The sequence below is a fragment of the Leopardus geoffroyi genome, chromosome B2, assembly GCF_018350155.1.
Source record: "Leopardus geoffroyi isolate Oge1 chromosome B2, O.geoffroyi_Oge1_pat1.0, whole genome shotgun sequence".
NCBI classification, from domain to species: Eukaryota; Metazoa; Chordata; class Mammalia; order Carnivora; family Felidae; genus Leopardus; species Leopardus geoffroyi.
The window spans coordinates 17,511,057-17,532,520 of record NC_059332.1 but is presented as its reverse complement, the minus strand read 5'-3'; the positions used below and the strand labels follow the sequence as shown (position 1 = coordinate 17,532,520).

At 46.3% G+C, this 21,464-nt stretch overlaps 1 protein-coding gene across 3 annotated transcripts in view; it reads right to left on the bottom strand.

Annotated features, from left to right (window-relative positions):
* Nucleotides 1-21,464, bottom strand: part of NEDD9 (neural precursor cell expressed, developmentally down-regulated 9) — a 186,311-nt gene that overhangs the window by 4,921 nt on the left and 159,926 nt on the right. For all 3 annotated transcript variants that reach the window (XM_045497402.1, XM_045497401.1, XM_045497400.1), the window contains 3 exons: nt 3,960-4,061; nt 3,105-3,206; nt 908-2,143 (listed from right to left, as the gene is read on the bottom strand). In XM_045497402.1, the coding sequence (XP_045353358.1) occupies nt 908-2,143; nt 3,105-3,206; nt 3,960-4,061 (1,440 nt within the window). The remainder of the gene's footprint in view (nt 1-907; nt 2,144-3,104; nt 3,207-3,959; nt 4,062-21,464) is intronic.

Genomic DNA, 21,464 nt, shown 5'->3' with positions numbered 1-21,464 from the left:
GTGAATGCCCCCATCTACTCTCTCTCCACACCTTTCCTTAGCACTGGGAGATGGGGGAGGGAGGGTGGGCTCAGCTCTCTCCCTTCCCCAGTCTCTTGCACCCAAGGGAATTGTAGTAGTTCATCAGTTCTCAGGATAATCCATGCCTCTCAGTCAAGTGAAATAAGACAGCACACCAAATTCTAAATAATGGACCCTGGTAGAATGTCTGAATTCCCCAAAGTGAAAGGGATCCCAGGTCAGCTTGGTAGAATTTCCCACTTGTAGGAGGCCAACTGTGCCTGTCCAGCTTCCCATGTGCTGGTTAAGTTCTACGTCAATTGACAAATGCCCAGTGTTCCTTAAGGTAAGCCTGAGGTCGGGTTAAGTTTTTCTGTAGGTAATTAAACACACACACACATTATAGAGCTGAAGGGACCTTAGACATGCTTTAGTATAGAGGTTTGTGTTTTTTTTTTCCTTAACGGTGCCTCTCTCCTTTTTCAAATAAAATACCACGCAGAACTATATGACAGAATGCCAACAGAAGTGGAGAGGATATGATTATCTGGGGGCCCACTCTCCTACTTGGGGAGTCTCTTTCTGCTTGCCTGAGGCATATCAATGGATCACTCCAACTCTGTGCTTCACTCATGTTGCAAATGAAGAAATTACAACCCTGGCAGGTTTGAGAAGTCAATCACACTTACTTAGTGTCGGGGAAAGGTCTAGAGCCGGGGACTCAGGACTCTCCGGCCAGTGTTCTCCCAACAGTACGATATCGCCTCCATCCGTGAACTACTAATTTTGTTTGTGAACCAGTAATCATGTTCTCCCCTCTGGCAGTCCAGCCTACCAGTCGTATAGCTATCAATCCCAGGCTCTCTGGACACGAGTATAGGTGCTTTTATGGGTCTGGTTTCCTTACCTGTAGGTGGACATAATCATAATCATCCATCCAGCTCCTTTCAGACCCATCGCTGCTGCTACAGTCAGGAGGCTGGTCCTTGCCTAGGCTCGGGGGCAATGGCTTGGTGAGGGCTTGGGCCTTGTGGTCCCCGGGATGCAGCAGCTGCATCTGGGACGTGGCGTGTGGGTACTCAGCAGAGTTCATGATGTTCCCAGACCCACTCTTCACGTGTGAGCTGCCCGCGCCTGGTCTAAAGAGCGCCTCCGCGTTGGTGTTGATGGTTGTGGTGAGCTGCTTGGCATCGTCGGGCACTGTCTTCGCCACCATCACAAACCGGTCCAGATCATCGCACTTGTTCTGGGGCTTGTTGATGGCCAGAATGTTCAGGGACCAGCTGTGCTCGTTTAAGTCATGGCTGGTCTGGCTCAGAATCTGGTGGGAGTCTTCCACTCTTTGGAGCTCCCGCTTCATTTTGTTATGGAGGACGAGTTCGGGGAGGCAGGAAGCGTTTGCTACAGCTCCCTTGGCAAAATGGAGGTAGTCCCTCACGAACAGCTCCACCTTGTCCACCGCGGTGCGGATCTCATTGACGTGTCGTTCCATGTATCCGTAACACCGCCAGTCTGTGGTGACCAGCGCCATGAGGCTGGCGACGCCCGTCTCCAGGGTCTGCTGGAGCCGGTGAAGTCTCTCGATGGCTGTGTCTGGATCCAGTAAGAGCCTTTTGTCCTGAGACGGGGAGGCTGACAGCGAGGAGTCCTTGGAGGTGGTCGAAGACGTGGACATGTTACTCCTGGTGCTGCCCGTGCTGGAGAAAGATAACCGGTTGATACTGTCCACCACGTCCTGAGAGCCTTTGACATCTGGTGGGTTGTGCAGAGGGACGTCGTACACGCCGTCTCTTTCTTCGGGGTTTGCTTTCTCACTGCTTTCTGCCGCTGGCTCCAGAAACTGAACCCCTCGGGGGACATCATATGCATCGTTCTGGGCGCCCAGTGACTGTCCCAGCTGTGGGTGGTTCACCGAAACGCTTTGGTGTCTTCGTGTGGCCAGTTCAGCGGCTCCCGGAGCATCACAGTTATATTTTATGCGAAGGTCCTTCCCCATTGGCTTGGTGCTGGCTGGGGGGATGTCATAAACGCCCTCTGGTCTGACGTCCAGCCTTCCAGATTGCCTCACCGGAGGGGGGAAATCATACTCTTTTTCCCTCAGCCCTGCCTCGTCTCGGCAAGTAGAGGGTGAAATGGCATATACCTGAAAAGTAAAGGAAGCAGGAGCTGGTATTTGTTCGCTTGGCGCATACGAACATGCAGAAATGGAAAAGGACATTAAAATGAGGCTAGGATTCTCAGGCCGCCTCTCTGGCTCCTTGTTTTTCACCTTCCACCCACTTGACGGCCAGCGTTTCCCAAGGCTCTGCTCGGCTCCGTTCGTCCCTCATCCTTTGACAGGATCGTCCCGCCCCGCGGCCTCTGTGCCGCCTGTGTGTGAGTTGTGAGCCTGGCTGAGTTGCCCTCCCTGGGTCCCAGTCCCTCCCTGGGTCCCAGTCCCGCGTTTCTGACCACCTCCCGGGCCTCCTTCCTCGGCTGAGCCGGGCTGGGCAGCAGACTACGTGTTAACACACAGGACTGGGTGTCGGGAGACCCAAGGTCTCTCCCTGGACCTGTCGGCCGTGAAATGCTACGTAAGTTGCTTAAATTTTCTGACACACAGTTCCCCCATCTGTACTTCCTGTGCAGGCATACCCCAGCGGATAACAGAGTGCATCAAACGCACCGACCCCTGTCTATGGGCCGAGGAAGCTGTAACACTTTCCATAAATATGAGATGTGTTAGTTGCTTGCCACACTGAATTATCGTACCTTCTTACTGGCTCTCCTTTACGGACTACCTCGTTGTTAGCATAGTCCCCTAAATATGGAATCCTTAGACTTATCTTTGAGGTGTTTTTTTCCTTTCACTTTTTTTTTTTTTTTTTTTTTTTGAATAATCTCTATGTCCAGCACGGGGCTCGAACTCACGAGATCAAGAGTCAAGTGTTCTACCAACTAAGCCAGCCACGTGCCCCTGGAATCCTTAGACTTATCTTTAACTATCGCCTTTCCTTCCTCTCGTTCACTCTCTCAGAAAGACTAGTTTTTCCCCTTTGGTTTGCCCTTCTTGTTTTATTCCAAAAAACACACACACACCCCTTTTGGGCTGCTCTGTCACTTACCCCTTTTGTAGGAGGGATGTCATAGACGCCTTGAGGTTTTATTTCTCCCACTGGAACTGAAAACACAGGGACTTTGGCTGATGATGGAGGGATGTCATATACCTGAAGAGAAACACTTGAGTTACCCAGAACAGAAATGTCGCATACTTGTCATTTTTTACACTACTGAGCCTTTCCTTATGGATTTATTTGCCAGGTTATGTACACCCTGGCTCTTTAACTGCATTCTACGTGATAAGAGGTTGATGGAATTTTGCTTTTTATATTTCATAATTTTCGACCCAGACCGCATATAAAAATGACATTACGTGAAATATCGACACTGTACTTTCAACTGTGGTTTAAAATTTACACTTCCTGAAACAAAATGATAAGCAATAAAAGCTTTGTCGGGTAAAAGCCTATCAGGATTTCCTGATAAAGCAAATCCAGAAAACATATTTTATTAAAAAAAATTTTTTAATGTTTATTTTTGAGAAAAAGAGAGAGAGAGAGAGAGAGAGAGAGAGACAAGAATGTGAGCGGGGGAGGGGCAGAGAGAAAGGGAGACATAGAATTCCAAAGCAGGCTCCAGGCTCTGAGCTGTCTGCACAGAACCCGACGTGGGGCTTGAACTCACGAACTGTGAGATCATGACGTGAGCGGAAGTCAGATGCTTAAATGACTGAGCCACCCCGGCGCCCCCAGAAAACATAATTTACATAACATTGGCTAAAATGGCTTCTGGATGGGTGAGCTTAATAATTCTTCACGTGAAACACACCTAATCTGTGAACTTCCCTTTGCTCTGTAGCTTTGAAGGAATACCACCTTGAAGTGGTCCCCTCTGCAGGTGACCATGGCCCTGGTACATACCCCTTGAGTGGTGTGGGAAGGAGGGATGTCGTAGATATCCTTTTGGTATCTGGACGGGTACTCATACACGTAGCCTTGGCCTGTTCTCACGGGGGTTATCACCTGTGGGCAAGAAGACACAGAGGTGTAAACTTCCAAGCCCCCAAGCCCCCGTCCTAGTATATCCCTTAGCCTCCTAAGCAGGCACTCCTCCCTCACCTCTCCCCCATAAACAAAGAACGGAAGACAGAAAAGGAAGGAGACAAGGAGACATCAAGTCAGAACACTTTTAAATCCCCTCTTGAATCCCAGCAAAGAACAAATCCCTGAAATAGCTCCAACCCTCTTCCTCATGGTGACAAATCATCTCAAAGTAGGTCAAAGTCTCAATTCCCAGGATGCAACTTAAGGGAGAATCATTTTTTTTTTTTATTTTTTTTTTATTTTTTATAATATATGAAATTTATTGTCCAAATTGGTTTCCATAAAACACCCAGTGCTCATCCCAAAAGGTGCCCTCCTCAATACCCATCACCCACCCTCTCCTCCCTCCCACCCCCCATCAACCCTCAGTTTGTTCTCAGTTTTTAACAGTCTCTTATGCTTTGGCTCGGGAGAATCATTTTTAAATTATGAAGGTCCTAGATCATCCCTTTGGAGAACCAAAACCACAGATAATGGAAAAAAAAAAGGTGCACTTTTTTTTTTTTTTTAAAGGCTCTGAAACTATTTGTAAAGTGAATAATGCAAATAGCGAGTTCAGCTACTTAAAATTCCTCTCATACCTTCCCCAGGATGCCTTTTCATGTGACATTATTATGATTATAACTAAAATTCCATAGGTCACTAGAGCACTTTTATGAAAGTAACGCTCAGACAGTGGTGCTCTCAGAAGCCTCCAGGAACTTTCAATCTAACCTTTGAAACAAATGACAGATGGACCTGTGAGCCACTCGGAACAGAGGTCATGTCTCTAATCATTTTCTTGTTTCCACCAGGGAAGCAGCCATCCCAGACAGTACCTATGTCCAAGGGATGTGGGAAGTCAAACACACTGATCACAACTGTGGCATCTGGAACCAATGCCAGTGAGAGGAATCTCACCCGACAGGCTGGGATTTTCATATCTACAGCCTTCCGTGTGTCCTAAGCAAGGGTAGAGAAATTATTTTTGAACTTCAACTCATTTGGAAGCCTATTTAGTACCCCAAGGGCTTCTAAATTACCAGAGTCTTGTTTCTGCCTAACCGCGCACCCCCCCAACCCCGAATGACTAATAGCGCCCACCTTAGCATCACCCATGATGGTTTTTTTAGAACACTTTGTAAATTAGGATGAGTTGGTTCTTCCCTAAGAAACCATCATCTTTTATCCTTTCTCTAATGTGAACATTTCTGGCGTCAGGCTGCCTACAAAACTATGTGAAAAATGCTCGCGTTCATCTTATGCTGAAGTGGGTGGAACTCAGCCAAATGCATCAATACCCTTCTCCCCGGGGAGCTCTAAGACGCTTAAATCCTGGTGTTTGCAGTTGATTACTGCTCTCGATGAAGGTAAAGGGGATTAGTACACAGTCACCGTCCCATCAAATCTCTCCGCCGCCTTGGGTTTTAAAAAAGGAATCTATTGCTTTAAGGCTTGTTGGCATGGAGCATACAGAACCATTTATAGAGTGGCCACTGTATCGTGCATAGCAAATCTTCCTTTTAAAAGCGGCATGCCCTTTGCTCAAGAAAAACACACTGTGTTCCTAGTGCCCTGATATAATTTTTTCCCCCCACTCACTATTGTCCAGGAGAGAAATGAAGTATCTTCTTGGAGTCTATCTCATCAGCCTCTCTATTTATAGCTCTCTATTTTGGCTTTGTAATAGAACCTGTGCAACAACACAGCTTTTGTTCAGTCTGAAAGTTTCTCAGAGTGGATTCTGCCCAAGGTTGCCAAGATAGTAATAATGCTAATGGAAAACCAAGGCTGGTTATGCTGAAGGCCAGCTGAGTGGTTCCATCTTTAGTTTAAAGATGGGAAGGGGGAGCTGGGAGATAGAGGGGCGGGGGGTGGTGCCGGCGTCTGAAAATAGTCCTGGGTGAAATGTAAACGTATGGCAAGACGTCGGAAAGGCAGGGTCATAGACAAAGCTTTTCCTTGCCTCTGTGGATATTCCCTGGCAGTGAGCATTAGTGCTTCCCGGTATTTAACATCTCACTTCCTGACAAATGTCACAGAACCTCAACTCGCTCTCTCTTTCTCATTTAGAGGATGCCTGTGGTCATCTGGTTTTTAAAAACTTTGCATTCCAAACCAGTCATTTGCCTTGTTTATGCATTAAAAGAAACAGATGGTGAAAACCACAGGGGGAAGAAGCCAACAAAATACAATCTCTCCCCCCATTCCAGCATTCCCCATGGTACCATCTAATTCACACCGGTCCACAAATAGCCTTTAAATGGGACCCGCGTTCTGCATCTGGTCGGACACATCCACGGCATACCGCGACCCACTCTGTGACGTCTGCAGGAACGAGGAGCTGGAAGTCTTCTACTTTTGGACACTGTCCTCCTCAACCCATTGCTTGGGCGACTTTGATGCCAATTGTGTGTTCTCTCCTCGGAGGAAAGTGCTGACTGTTCTGTACCTTACAAAGTATCCAGTTTTGTGGTCATAAGACCTTTTCTTCCCGCTTGACACAGTACAAAAAAAAAAAAAAAAAAAAAAAAAAAAAAACCAACCTTTCTAGGGCCCCAGAGTTACTGAACCTCAGCCTAGGAGGAACACCAAGGTCTAGCTAAGAGGATGTGAATTTCGGACGCACGCTCCTGGGCATTTGCACGGCAAGGCTTTGATGGACAATGGGCACAAAGGGCACATCAAAACTACTTTCCTCAATGAAATTAAGTCAGGCTTTTCGTTTCCTTTTTTTCCTCCGTCAGTTTTTCTTCTGTGCATTCCTTTTCTTCTGCGCATTTATCTCTAGTTACAAGGGCTTAGCCTCAGGAGCTACCCAATCGACCCCTTAGTTCCTTAGAGTTGATGCAAACGGGGCTAAAAAGGGGAATCCTGGGGCTCTCTGACAATGGCTACCTCCACCCCTTTCCCGATGACCTTGGCAGAGGATTTGCATTTCCCAACTACGAATTTTCTGCCCCTTGAGGAATCTGACAGCTTCTCAGCTGTTAGTACTCCGTTCTCATCAACTAACTGAAGAGTCTGAAGGTGGACGCTTTGAGAAGAGTTCTGAGGCAGAGAAGAAGGGGCAGATGTAGACAGTTAGGAAAGGAATAGCCCGTTTAATAAATCTCCCAGGCCGGGTCCTAGCAGGGTGGTATCCAAAGTCCAGGGACTGGGGTTAGGGTCACTCTCCAATGAATGTGCTTTGCATAAAAACAAGCAAACACACAGGGCACACCCCACCCCACATTTTGACCCGTTGGATTCACACCGTTTTCAGCATCAGATCCTGGGCGCCAAGAGCTGCTTTCAGAGATGCTGTAAATACCTCCAGGTCTCATAATTTTGAGAGCCACGCATGCTGACGTTTTAGAGCAGAGGAGCCTGTGTTTGGGGTGGCAGCAAGGGCCAGGGAACACTAACAACCAGCACGTGTGAGTCAGCGAGCTGGAAGAGGGGTCCTTGGGCAGCGCCACTCACACCTGACAGCCTTTGGCGTGGGCTTATTACTACCCCTGTAGCCAACGAGGGCCTCACACTTAGATACCTGCGGGGCTGAGCAGGTGCGGTGAAGGAAGAAACGGGCTGGGATTCTGTGCTGGGGAGACAGAACTCACGCCCTCCGGATGGAAAGCGGCCATTGTTTGGCTCCCGCCAACCGCCACCCTGAAAAAACGCACCCCACGTTGCCGAGTCTCTCGAATTTTCAGGAGAAGCCGGAAATCTGGATTTTTTTTTTTTTTTTTTTAACGTGAAATCCGATTTCCAGAATTGGCTCAAATATTTCAAGCAGCGTCTTGGCCAAGTTAAACATATCTCTGGCCCCCAGGGGGCCGGTCTTGCCTTCATCTGTGTATTTCTGCCATCCTCCCTTTAATATCTTGAAAGCCTCTGAGCGCAGGGCCCAAAAAGCTCCTCACGGACTCCATGCCTCGGCAAGACGGAACCACACCGTTTCGTACACGTGCCCTGCGTGTCGAACCTCTGTGCCTTCACCCACGCTGTATCTCCGTGCCAGCTGTTCTCCTTCCTTTCCTCATGTTCAAATTTCATTCAACCTTCAAGGCTAAGCTGAGTGCCTCTCCCATCAGGGCTTTCCAGACGGACATAATACCTCCCTCCTGAGAACTCCCCAAGCATGTTATCCATGCCTCTCCTAATGGTACTTATCACTCGTGGTCTGTTTCATGGCACCTCATTTCCTCTCTCAGCACGGTGGAGACTGCAGGGCCTAGTACAGGGCCTTGACTACAGCAGGCCTTGGATAAATGCATTGGCTGAAGGTATTAACAAACTACAGGAACACTCGAGGCTTTTCTTAAGCAAGATGGTGTGGCACTGGCCAGGGCAGAAAACAAGGTCTGCCTGTATGGGATAAGGTTGGTGTCCAGGTGAGTCAGCTGGAGGATGAGTGGGACTCATGGGATAAGGGGCAGAGCTGGCTGGATCAGCCATGCAGTAACGTCAGGCAAGTGAAGAAGCCAAAAAAGCTGAGTGAATCTTAGATCCAATCGAGAAATCAGAAACCATGGAAGAATGATCGCCTACACCACTGCTTGGTACAAACCACAGCTGGAGGCCAACAAGGACTGCTAGCTGGTTTCCTTTTCCCCGGTCTAGAGCCCGAGTGTGACATGAATATCTGCGTTCTTCTCAGCCACATGCTAGAAACATATGGCGGGTGGAGGGGGGGGGGGTGGGGGAGGTCTGGCAAAAAGAAATCAAAACAAACTCTGCATTTTACCTTAATATTGGAAGGAAAATACAATGGAAAGGAATAGGACTTCTGACATGTGTCACGAGAAGCTGAGTGTCAAAGGCAATGGCCACGCTAGGTCTTTAGCTCCTTGAAAGAAGGATTAGATCTGATGGGGGGAGTGACTGAGAACATAAGCTGGACTCAGGCAGGCTGACTCTAGCACACGTGAGAGCATGACCAAGGCATCTGTCCATTTGAAGCCGGCTTCCTTATTAGTAGAATGGAAATAATAATACTTATAGCCTATTAGTGTATTAAATGCGATCAAGGACATAAGGTATCCAGCATAGAGTAAACCCCTTAAGCCTTAGTTGTTTTTATTATAATTGTCACCTGGATTATACAGATTCCACTTTTGGACTTAAATTGTGGACCAGGGAATTCAGATCAATCATCCTACTGAAGACAGCTTTTAAAAAAATGAGGAAAAGATACTAAAAATCTTCTTAATAGCATTAAAGCACTACAAGATAGTAAAGAGTTATCAGGTCCAAATTTGGGAGTAGAGAAGGAACTCATAGAGGTAAGCCCTGATTTTTTTTTTTAAGTTTATTTTTGAAAGAGGGAGAGAGTGCACGCATGTGTGTATGCACAAACCAGGGGAGGGCAGAGAGAGGCAGAGAGAGAATTCCAAGCAGGTTCTACGCTGTCCGTGAGGAGCCTGACGCAGGGCTCTATCTCACCAACAGTGAGATCGTGACCTGAGCCAAAATCAACCTTTGGATGCTGAAGTAGCCCCAGAGGTAAGCCCAAATTTTGAGGCTGCTTTTTTTTCCTGGTGGCATTTGTTGATCTGGGACAGGCGTCGGAGAGGCCACAGTGTGTCTTTTCACTGCTTCTTTGGGTGAGGGGGGTATCAGACTCTAGGGCTCACCAACGATGAGACTCTGATACCCATCCCCACTTTGGGTTGGGATCCTAAGGGCTGCATGTAAAAGTCAGAGTTAACCCAGAAGGGAACCCACCCTTGCACCAGCTAACGCCAGGTTTTCACTCACTGGGGTTGGTAAGAACATTTCAAAGCCTGAAATTAGATTTATGTGTGGCTGTGAGGCTGGCAGAAGGAAAGAAAATCCTGTCTGGAATTAGAGAACATCTTTCTGGGCTTTAAATTATCTCTTACAAATATTTAAAAATACAATATCTTTATGCAAAGATAACCAGGAATACAGGAGACGAGACAATGGAAGAAGAGAAACAACAGAGGATTCTTGCTTTCTTCCTTATATGATGAGGATGTGGTCTGTGTCTTAGTGATCACAGACTTCGAGGCTGTTTGCTTTCACAATGTTTTATGATTAAACCACGGGAGCAAACAAGGTTTAATCATTTAGATGTAAGTCAAATAGAAATAAATTAATCTTTACAAAGCATAGAGTGTTCCTAGTGAGGTCTATGAGGCAATGGGAATTTCAAATCAAAGCAGTAAGTGACAAGAGACTTTGGTTCTTGATGACCATCAGTAGATTTACTTGGGTGACCATTTTACTGTGGTCATATCAGTATTGTCATTGTCACAGTTATCACCGTAACAGCCCAAGACACTTCAGTGGAGAACCCCAGGAGAAAACACGCTTTATGAGACTTCGAAATAAACTTACTATCCAAGAGAAACATGGAGGTCCCAAGCCCAGGACACCTTATTGAATTTTTCTTCAGACAAGGTCTTTTCAGCGGAAGATCACAAGCCGGGTTTATCAAGAGGATCTCACCAAGAAGTAGGGCACATTCCCAACTGGAATGTCTAGAAGAAAACACTTTCTCTCAGAACAACTCCTGGTCTCAGCAAGTCTCCTTGGGCATCCACTCTACCCCCTGAAAGGGGAGCCAGCTGGCAGGTGCCTGGGAGTGGGGCGTAGCTGCTGTGGAGGCCCTGGGGTGAGGGAGATGTTAGCTTCTCAGCTGCAGGCCACCAGTTCATTGGCACGCCATGGGAGGCGGGAGGGAACAGGCTGTGCCAATCATGAAGGCAGACCCTCCTCTCCCTGAGAATCCTATGGGAGCCGATTAATAGGGTCTCAGTTCCTGCCATGTTCTGCCATGCTTCCTTCTGACGCCAGCCCTACCGCTCACCACTTATGACAACTTCTCATCTCTCTCCTCCAACACTCAACCCGGTTTTGTTTCCTTCCCTCCTGCCATGCTACCGGCAACCATAAGGAAGAACAGAAACAGTGCAAAGGAAGCGGAAAAATCCTACTGTTTGACAGAAAGAATTGGGTGGAACAGATGAGGGACTGAGATAGGATGGGGAGGAGCACAGGTGAACTGTTCTGGAGTATTATTACCAATATTATTGCTCATACTTCTACATTTGAGAGATGCCTGTTTCAAAAGTTACAAAAATCACAAAAATGTAATTTTGTATAGCTTTAACAGAATTTTCTTTTTCTTTTTCACCTTTTCTTTTTGAAATGTTTATTTATTTGAGACAGAGAGTGAGCATGGGAGGGCAGAGAGAGAGGGAGACACAGAATGAGAAGCAGGCTCTGAGCCGTCTGCACAGTCCAACGCGGGGCTCGAACTCACAGACCGTGAGATCATGACCTGAGCTGAAGTCGGATGCCTAACTGACTGAGCCACCCAGGTTCCCCAACTTTAACAGAATTTTTAAAGAATAACAGGAAATCCCACGTGGAAGGGGAGGGAGGCATCTTTTGTAACTGTCCTAGTTGCTGTGTCCCATGATTTAATTCTCTGGGTCTAAGTCTCTACATTCCAAAGCAACATCAGCAATGGCCAGAATGACACAATCCTGTCTCCTGATATCCAGATAATGCCTTGAAAATTGACCAGTGGAGTTTTCCCATCAATCTAGCAGAGAAGGAACGTGTGGAACGGGCTCCTGGTGTTCCGCCCCAGGGCCTAGTCAAGAACTAGGCAACCCAGGTGGTGCTCAGGAAATATAATGAGTAATCGAGGAGAAGTTAAAAAGTACCGCTGTGCCATAATAATTACACTACAGGTTTATAACTTCACCGTTAACAGTACCTGAGATTGTCTGAATTCAAAAGTAGGCCTCACCAATTAGCAGTCAGCCATTTGCATTTTGTCTCTTTGTTTTGGCTTAGGTGGAAAGTCAAATGAGATTGCTTCCTTTCGAGCCCTAATCTCCCCGAGCCCCCTGTTTTATTTATACTATCTCTGGGTTTCATGCATTAACGAGAGTATTTAGATTTCTAAGACTGCTTGCTGGAAAGGACTTCGTTCACGTAAATGCCCTTAAAAAGCATGAACAGAACCACCACAGTATTTATGAGATCTTATAACAACCTCTTTGTCTTAAAGCCCATGAACTGTGTGACCCTTTCCCTTTAAAGAAAACCCTTAGGAAGAGAAACATCACTATTATCACTGCCTGCCCATTAGAAGTTGGATCCAGGTTTCCGAAAGTGCAAAGTTATAGAGGTCTGTCTGTTGAAAATCCAAGATTACTAGTTTCTTTTCTATGACGGGAGGAAAGACCACATGTTGCCTACACTGGATTTATTAATGCTCTATAAATTCTCTCTGCCCAGCTTGGGTGTAGCAGTGAGCTCATTTATTATTCGCACAGCAACAATGTAACGAAAACGCAGTCTGGCCTTAAAACTACACCCTCATGGGCCAAGTGCACAGTTTACCCTTCCTCATGCTTCTCTTGTGCTCATGGAGGTTTCTCCCCCTCTGTATTTGGGCGGTGATTTACTTTCCTTTAAAGGCATCTCGACATCTGATTTTATGCGAGAACCAAGCCTTTTGCGAGCCAGTCTACATCACCGCCAGTCTCTTTTTCCAAATGAGGAGAAAGTCACAACCGAAGGCTCAGAAGTGGAACGGGGCTCTTGGGTCACTTTCATACAGCATTTAGGAGGCAAAACACTCAATGGAAACAGTGCCCCGATTGTCAAGCCTCTAGCATGCCTCCCCTGCTGCTTTCTGGAAGCTCTTTGTGCAGCAAGTGCTAAAGCAATATTTAGTTATGGAGGGACCAAGCGCCAAAGAGCAGCTAGAAGCATTTAACGTGAAAGGACATGGTGGGAAGTGACATCGGGGCTCCTCAGGGGCTGAGGTCTTCCTCTGGACAAAGCCGAACGTGACCCGTGACACAGCTGGGTGCCACGGTCATTTTTTATATGCCGCGGACCGAAATGCTCTTTGAGAACTGTAACGGCATGGGCATTCTGGTTCTTTTGATGTCCAAATAAATGCAACAGGCCACTGAGCACTAAATCTAGATTTTGAAATGCATTTTATTTTTTTTTATTTTATTTATTTTTTTTTTAATTTTTTTAAATATTTATTTATTTATTTTTGAGAGACAGAGTGAGACAAAGTGAGACTGGGGGACGGGCAGAGAGAGAGGGAGACACGGGATTGGAAATAGGCTCCAGGCTCTGAGCTGTCAGCACAGAGCCTGACGCGGGGCTCGAACCCACAGACTGTGAGATCATGACCTGAGCCGAAGTCGGATGCTCAACTGACTGAGCCACCCAGGCGCCCCTGAAATGCATTTTAGAGAGATGCTCATAGACCACCCTGAAGAGGATGTGATTATGGAAAGGGATCAAGGCATGAGAATTTCTAGACCCAAATGCCTAGCGCTCTCGGTTCCTCCCACGGCTTCACTGGGAGACAAGATGCAATGGCTGATGGAACAAACCACACACGTGGCAGAACTTGGTTCTGCGGCAGGGATGTCGCTTCGAGAGACACCTGACCCACCAAGGGCCTCTGCCTTATTCGAGAAGATTAAACACAGGAAAATGGGAAGAAAATGACAAGGTCTAGGATGAAACACTCTCTTAGCTTTTGGTAGCAAAGCAGGGAAGAGAGTTCTCCTTAACAAGACGCTCTCTGGAAATGTTCCCACGTAGGGGGACAGGGTGAGAACTCTGATTCTCCCTGGCTCAGCATACCCCGACCCTCCCTCCTATGTTCCACCTGTTCCCTGCCTTCTATCGCCACAGCTTAATCTTCTAGAGGTGACTGCGATTTCTGGATGGGAAGGTGGACTGCCTCCTACAGGAAGAGTAAAAAGATTGGCCAAAACGTAGGGAGTCAGCTCGAAATTTGTATCAGTGCCTGCGTGTCTTGTTTTTGTTGTTATTGTTTTGTGTTGTGTTTTAAAGAATCTTGAGGTCAAGTCATTTTATTAAACTTTTCAAGTGACTCTGGGAAAGAATCAGATAAGGATGTCTGGATCATAAAATTTTAGCAAAGACCATTAGAGACAATTCAACCCTACTCCCCATTTCACAGTTCAGGGAACTGAAGTTCAGAGAGGTTATTCAGACAGTTAATGACAGCAAAGTAAATGAGAAGCTGGTTGGCTGGGCACATACTACTTTTCTCAGTGTTCCTGTTGCTTACATTAGCAAGACAGATTAGAAATTTACTAGGAATTTAGTACTTTCCCAATTTCACAAAGAAACTCACTTCCTTGCTTGAGAAGCAAAACTTGAAATCTGGGTATCTTAAATTTTGGGGGGGGGGTCCCCTTTCCCTGGCAAGACCATTCTGGGAGATTTAACTATACAGCAGTCTCCCCTCAACCCTTGTGAATGTGTTCCAAGACTTCCCCCCCCCCCCCACTACCAGTGGGTGCCTGAAACCATGGTTAGTACCGAGCCCTATATATATACTATGTTTTTCCTGTACATACATATCTATGATAAAGTTTAATTTATCAATTTGGCATAGTCAGAGATTAACAACAACAATCACAAAATAGAACAATTATAATGATATAATAAATGCTTTAAATAAATAAAATGCTATAATAAAAGTTATGTGAGTGTGGTCTCCTTACGCACCCTTCTGAGAATGACGTGAGATGATAAAATGCCTACGTGAAGAGATGTCAGGTGAGGGGAATGTCAGTACGTGACAAGGAGGATCATTTACTTCTGGACTGTGATTGACCATGGGTAACAGAAATCGTGAGAGCAAAACAGTGGATAAATGGGGACAATTGTGTCTGGTTATGTGAAGTCCTCCATTTGGACCAATTTGAAGTCATGTGACAAGGTGGTATTTCCAATGAGAGAGAAAGCCAGCACAGCAATGTTCTCGGTGGTACCACGGTCTTTACATCCCCTTAATCATCTGCTCAGGACTTCTGGATCAGCCTGCCATGAAACTGACCACTATACCTGGGTGGTGGGAATTTCCCACCTTCCTAAACCCACATTCCCTCAGCACGGAGGCTACTCTCCCTGATCTGGAATGGGAGCCTTGCGAAGTGCCTTTCATTCTTCCTGGCCCAATGGGTGCTATTTAGCACCCAGGATTCTGATGAGCTGGAACCGCTGATAAAGTGTCCTAAACATGCCTTCCTATTTTAGGGCTGGGCAACATCAACCATTAGCTGGACAGATGTGAGTTCAAATATCAATGCTGCCTCTTACTAGAGGGATGTCCTTCAACAAGTTAACTAACCTCTCAGGCTTCAGATTCCTCCCTTGTAAAATGAGGTCGTAATGAACATCTTATGAGGCTATTGAGAAGATCAGATGAGATTATGGATATAAGGTCCCTAACATGGAGCCAGGGCTCCAGGGCACTTTTGGGTTACCCCCACTTTAGTTCTACAACTACCTTGAAAAATGAGCCACTTGATAGCATGCTGAAGGCCATGCAGTCAGTTGGTGGTGCATTTGAAAATAAATAGCTATTCTGATAAATAATTGGTTTAAGCACACTCTGCTTTAAGAAAACCAAATAAAATTTACTCCGATAAATCAGATGTGATTATGGCATTGCCGAAGATTCTTTGCTTCAAGAATGGACCTTCTCTGGAGTCCCTTTAAACAGAGGATTCCTTGGTACTCTACAGATATTACTGGAGTTACATAGAACCTTTAGAGGAGACACATTGTCCTAAGTGAGTCACACCCTGACTCCTTCAACAGGAGCAGCATACCTCTCTAGAAGTGTCCCTTGACAACTGGGTGGGTGGCATTCTTGAGAAGCAAGTGTACTTCTGATGGCATCTAGCTTTTTCCACAAGGCACCCACACAAGGCTGTTATTTTTTAAGTTTATTTATTTATTTTGAGAGAGAGAGAGAGAGAGAGCAGGGAAGGGGCAGAGAGAGAGGGAGAGAGAGAGAGAGAGAATCCCAAGCAAGTTCCTATCTGTACAGAGCCTGACACGGGCTTGATCTCGCGAACCATGAGATCATGACCTGAGCTGAAACCAAGAGTGGGACGCTTAACCGACTGAGCCACCGAGGCACCCCAACATAACCCTGCTTTTAAAGATGCATTCAACCAATATTGTCTCGGTTTTATCATCAAATCAAATAAACAAATGCATTCTTTCCTCTCCCTCACAAATACAGCATTATCCACTCAGCCAGACATCATACCACACACAACATCTGACCTAGTCACTGTGATAAGCACATTCACATAGCACGAAATCATTGAAAACGGAAGGAAAATTACCTTTGTTTGCTTTGGTGTGGGTTCATAAGAAGTTGCTAATGCATTCATAGAAATATATACTATCTCTAAGCTTTGTGACAAGCTGCAACTGAGTTAGAAGGCCTTGGCATTGACCAAACAAACAAAAAAAAAGACCTTTGTACATTTTTAGGGAGGTGTTACAGTTTGCTCATTCCCCTGGTGTGGGTGGCTCGGCTGGGAGGAGAGACTTCTCATTTTCAAAGTAAGCTCATGAAGTCCTGCCCCTAAGTGCTCAAGGACCTCCAGTTCTGTGTAACATTTAAAATTCATCTTGACCCTTGTGGGTAGGGATTTTAGATGAACGTTCACTCTTCCACACAGCCCCCGAAGCCATGTATTGAGGGGGAAAATCGTTTAAATTTGGATTATCTTTATATAGCGATGCACAATTCTGAAACATAGTCATACTTCATTGAGTTTATAAATGAAGAAACCAGATGTACCTAGTGCCCTGTCAAACTCTGATTCTCCCTGCTGTTTTTCAGGGTGTGTGTGTGTGTGTGTGTGTGTGTATAAGAAGGCAACAAAGGAAAGTGAGGTGAAGTCAGAGTTTATCTTCCTGGGGAGATTTCATTTCCTCTAAATCTATTTTTACTTGTTGGTAGACAAATCATACTGCTAATATATAGGAGTTAGTTGGCTGGTAACGGAGTGTTGCCGTGAGCAACCAGATTTCACAATGCTTCAAATCCCAATATGGGAAATCCTTGGTTCCCTAACCAATGGCTTTGGGTTAGAGAGAGTGTGTGTGTGTGTGTGTGTGTGTATGTGTGTGTAATTCATGATGACTCAGTGTCTAAGAAGGTACAAATATTGTAGTGAATCTATTTCTGGTTCTTATGTTACCTTTCAGGAATGGACCCGGAAGACCTGGCTAAAATCTTTTCATCATCTCCTGCCAACATTCAGCCATGTCCCATTTTGGAAGGTAAGAAATGGTTTTTAGAGATGATGTAATGGGGTCTAGATAAACCTTAATGTTACTTGAGTTTTCTTTAATTTTTTTAATGTTTATTTATTTTTGAGAGAGAGAGACAGAGACAGAGACACAGTGTGTGAGCAGGGGAGGGGCAGAGAGAGAGGGAGACACAGAATCTGAAACAGGCTCCAGGCTCTGAGCTGTCAGCACAGAGCCGAACGCGGGGCTCAAACCCACGAACTGCGAGATCATGACCTGAGCCTAAGTCGGACATTTAACCGACTGAGTCACTCAGGCGCCCTGTTACTTGAGTTTTCTGAGTGCTACCACCAATGCATCACTAGCTCCAGCCTGGCCCATCATACACATTGTGATGGCAGGCCATTAGTGTTTTGATGAACCCATGAGCTCCCTTGAGATTAAGTGAAAAGTACAACATATTCTGGGGACCACAGAAGAGGGAGAAAACTGCTGGGGTGCAGAGAGGACGCTCCGTAAGAGGAGATGAACATTGAAATGGGCTTTAAAGGATGAACAGGAGTTTACAGGTAGAATAGAGGAGGGAAGGCATTCTCAGTAAGTAACAGAATTATGCAAAGGCAGCTCTACTCCTCAGTAAAAAAAAAGTGTAGTTCTCCTCTTTAGGTGAGGACAGAAGGGTTAACTAATCTTGTCTCCGCTGGGCAAAATGTGTAAAAGCTAGGCTCTCAGACAAGCTGAACTTCACATCATTCATGCTTTGAATGCTCACTTGTTGTGTATAGATGGTTATAATTCCAGAAAAGAGACGGTGGCATTCTCCAAGACACTTCTAGGGGGAAAGCTACCATATGGAATCTGACACATAATCACCACAGATGGCAATGAGCTGGGTGATAAGACTTGAACGGTGCGTGATAGTCCGATGGGTGATAAGATCAGAACCGCTTTTCAGTTTACTTAAAAGTCAACTCAAATTAGACACTTAGTTTCTTGCTTCCGCCTTGTTCATTCGTTCGGTGGCTGTTAGCTGTGTGCTGACACTTGGCTATGAGCTCAGCCTATACCAGTAAATGCTGTATATGTAAATGACATAAGTAAATGGCAGCCTTGAACCCTGCCTGCCTTTATGGAGCTTATAATTTAGCTCAAAACTGATCTTCAGAAGGATGCAAAACAGACCTAATTCTATCAGTTGGGAATAAAAGCGACATGTCCAGAAAGTAATCAGAAACACACATAGTTCTCGATTCCGATCAAGTCACAGAATGGACCAACTCAGATGGCAGTTTAACTGATCTGTGAAGCAGAAAAACGAGGCTATTTTAGAGGCTTTTAGACGTGTGGGGGCTCCACTCCCAACCGTAGTCCCTTATTAAGTAGAACTGTCACTTGTAAAAAATTGAGAACATTAAAAAATACACACAGTTTAGCTTTCCAAATGATTGGACTATGAGTAACTCATTTAATTTAAAATTGCCTGTGAGTTCTTGGCAATCACGGGGCATATTTAGAAACGTTCGCAAAGCAAGAAGAATCTAACCTACAAATTGTTTTCAAATATAATAAAATAGCTATGAGCCGTAAATGTAACAATTAATGAGGTTGACCTTAAGTGGCTTTCTGCACATTTGTGTAAATGTTTATTGATTTACACTTTGCAGTCTTTGTGTGTCATACTTGGGAGTCAATTTTTTTTTTAAATCTGAGCTCTCAAACATTCTTGTAGGCCCTGGGCATTCTGCCCGTAATGCCTCATGGATAAAACGGCACTGCACACAAACGCAGAGTGAAAAAGGCCAGTGAAATTAAGAAAGGTGTCAGTGTATATGGTTTCCAGATAACTTTAAGCGTTCTTTTCTACTCTGTGCAAAATTCTTGTAGAACCAAAGAGAGAGCCACGCGCTCAAAGGAACAGCATATGTGCTAGCAATAAAGTACATGCCCATCTGATGTACATTCAGAAACACAAACAGGGCTGAGGCCCTTCGAAACAAAGTCTGAGAAAAGGAAAGACAAACAAGGAAGAGGAACTGATTTTTTTAAGCCCCCTGCTATGTTCAGCTCCAGGCCAGATCCTTTCTGTAGACTGTTGTATTCAATTCTCACAAGAACTCTGTGAGGCAGTTGTGATTGTTCCCATTTCACAGATGGAGAAACGAAAGCCTGGGGAAGTTGAGTAACTTGCCAAGGGATGGACAGCTACGAAGGAAGAGAGCCAGGGGTCAGTCTAACGCCAAAGACCACGCTCTTGGCACAACACGGATGCTGTCTTGTTTCGTAAAAGGGTGGGGATTATATCATCAGCCTTCTTTTTCTAACCCCTGATGTAGTAAGTGGTGCATGTCGCGTAACGTCGTTGGGATGGGTAGAGGCTGCAGGTTGCCAAAGAGCAAAGTTGAAGTGATAGAAGGCAGAATTTTGTCTTTCCTCTCAAAGGATTCATTAGTGGATAAAACTCCTGAAGCCCATATTCTGTAGCAACATCAAGGGAATCTTTAACTATGGAAAGTCCCGCATCACAATCAGATGGGAACACAGCCAACCGCCCTCATGGTCACTTCACAGAGTTTCTCAAAATGCAGTCCTGGATCCCCTCTCTCAGAACTAGTGGAGGAGCTCACCCCAGGGCAGATCCCAGGCCCCAGGAAGAGAATCTCTGGTGAGGATGGCCTGGAAATCTGCATTTCAACTCACCTTCCCTACCTCTCCAGATGATTCTTATGTTCCCCCAAAGCTCCCTTTAGTGGTTTAGAATAAGCCCCACTGCCCTCCTCTTTTTCTTCTGGAACAGCTGTTAGGGGCCATAGCTTAAACGACCAGAAACGTCTAGTGCTAGGCTCACCACCCTTTAAAAGATGGGAAAGTAAAGAGAAAACTTGTGGCGAGTCAGCTACAAGGAGAACTCAAAACAAAGACAAAACAAAAACAAAACCCAAGAAGCCTTCCTGATTCTTGCTGTACTCGGATTGACTCCTGGGGCCTTGGCTTAAGTCAGTACTGTGATTCTCACCCACTGATAAGATTCCTACAGAGAGGTGGATGTTGACAGAGGTTTTTCAAGCAGCTATTATTGCCTAGAAGGTTAAAATTATCTTTTTAGAGCAGCCAAGCCATCTCTGCCAGGAGGGAAGAAGGAAGGATGGAAAGATGGAAGGATGGAAGGAAGGAAGGGAGGGAGGAAGGAAGGAAGGAAGGGAGGAAGGAAGGAAGGGGGGGGGAGGAAGGAAGGGAGGAAGGAAGGAAGGAAGGGAGGAAGGAAGGAAGGGAGGGAGGAAGGAAGGAAGGAAGGGAGGAAGGAAGGAAGGAAGGAAGGGAGGAAGGAAGGAAGGAAGGGAGGAAGGAAGGAAGGAAGGAAGGGAGGGAGGAAGGAAGGGAGGAAGGAAGGAAGGAAGGAAGGAGGGAGGAAGGGAGGAAGGAAGGAAGGAAGGAAGGAAGGAAGGAAGGGAGGGAGGAAGGAAGGAAGGAAGGAAGGGAGGTAGGGAGGGAGGAAGGAAGGGAGGAAGGAAGGAAGGAAGGGAGGAAGGGAGGGAGGAAGGAAGGGAGGAAGGAAGGAAGGAAGGAAGGGAGGGAGGAAGGAAGGGAGGAAGGAAGGAAGGGAGGAAGGAAGGAAGGAAGGAAGGAAGAAAGGAAGGGAGGGAGGAGGGAAGGGAGGAAGGAAGGAAGGAAGGAAGGAAGGGAGGGAGGGAGGAAGGAAGGGAGGAAGGAAGGAAGGAAGGGAGGAAGGGAGGGAGGAAGGAAGGGAGGAAGGAAGGGAGGAAGGAAGGGAGGGAGGAAGGAAGGGAGGAAGGAAGGAAGGAAGGGAGGGAGGAAGGAAGGGAGGGAGGAGGGAAGGGAGGAAGGAAGGAAGGAAGGAAGGGAGGGAGGGAGGAAGGAAGAGAGGAAGGAAGGAAGGAAGGGAGGAAGGGAGGAAGGGAGGGAGGAAGGAAGGGAGGAAGGAAGGGAGGAAGGAAGGGAGGGAGGAAGGAAGGGAGGAAGGAAGGAAGGAAGGGAGGGAGGAAGGAAGGGAGGAAGGAAGGGAGGAAGGGAGGGAGGAAGGAAGGAAGGAAGGGAGGGAGGGAGGGAGGGAGGAAGGAAGGGAGGAAGGAAGGAAGGAAGGGAGGGAGGAAGGAAGGAAGGGAGGAAGGAAGGAAGGAAGGAAGGGAAGAAGGAAGGAAGGGAGGAAGGAAGGAAGGGAGGAAGGAAGGAAGGGAGGAAGGAAGGAAGGAAGGAAGGAAGGGAGGAAGGGAGGAAGGGAGGAAGGAAGGGAAA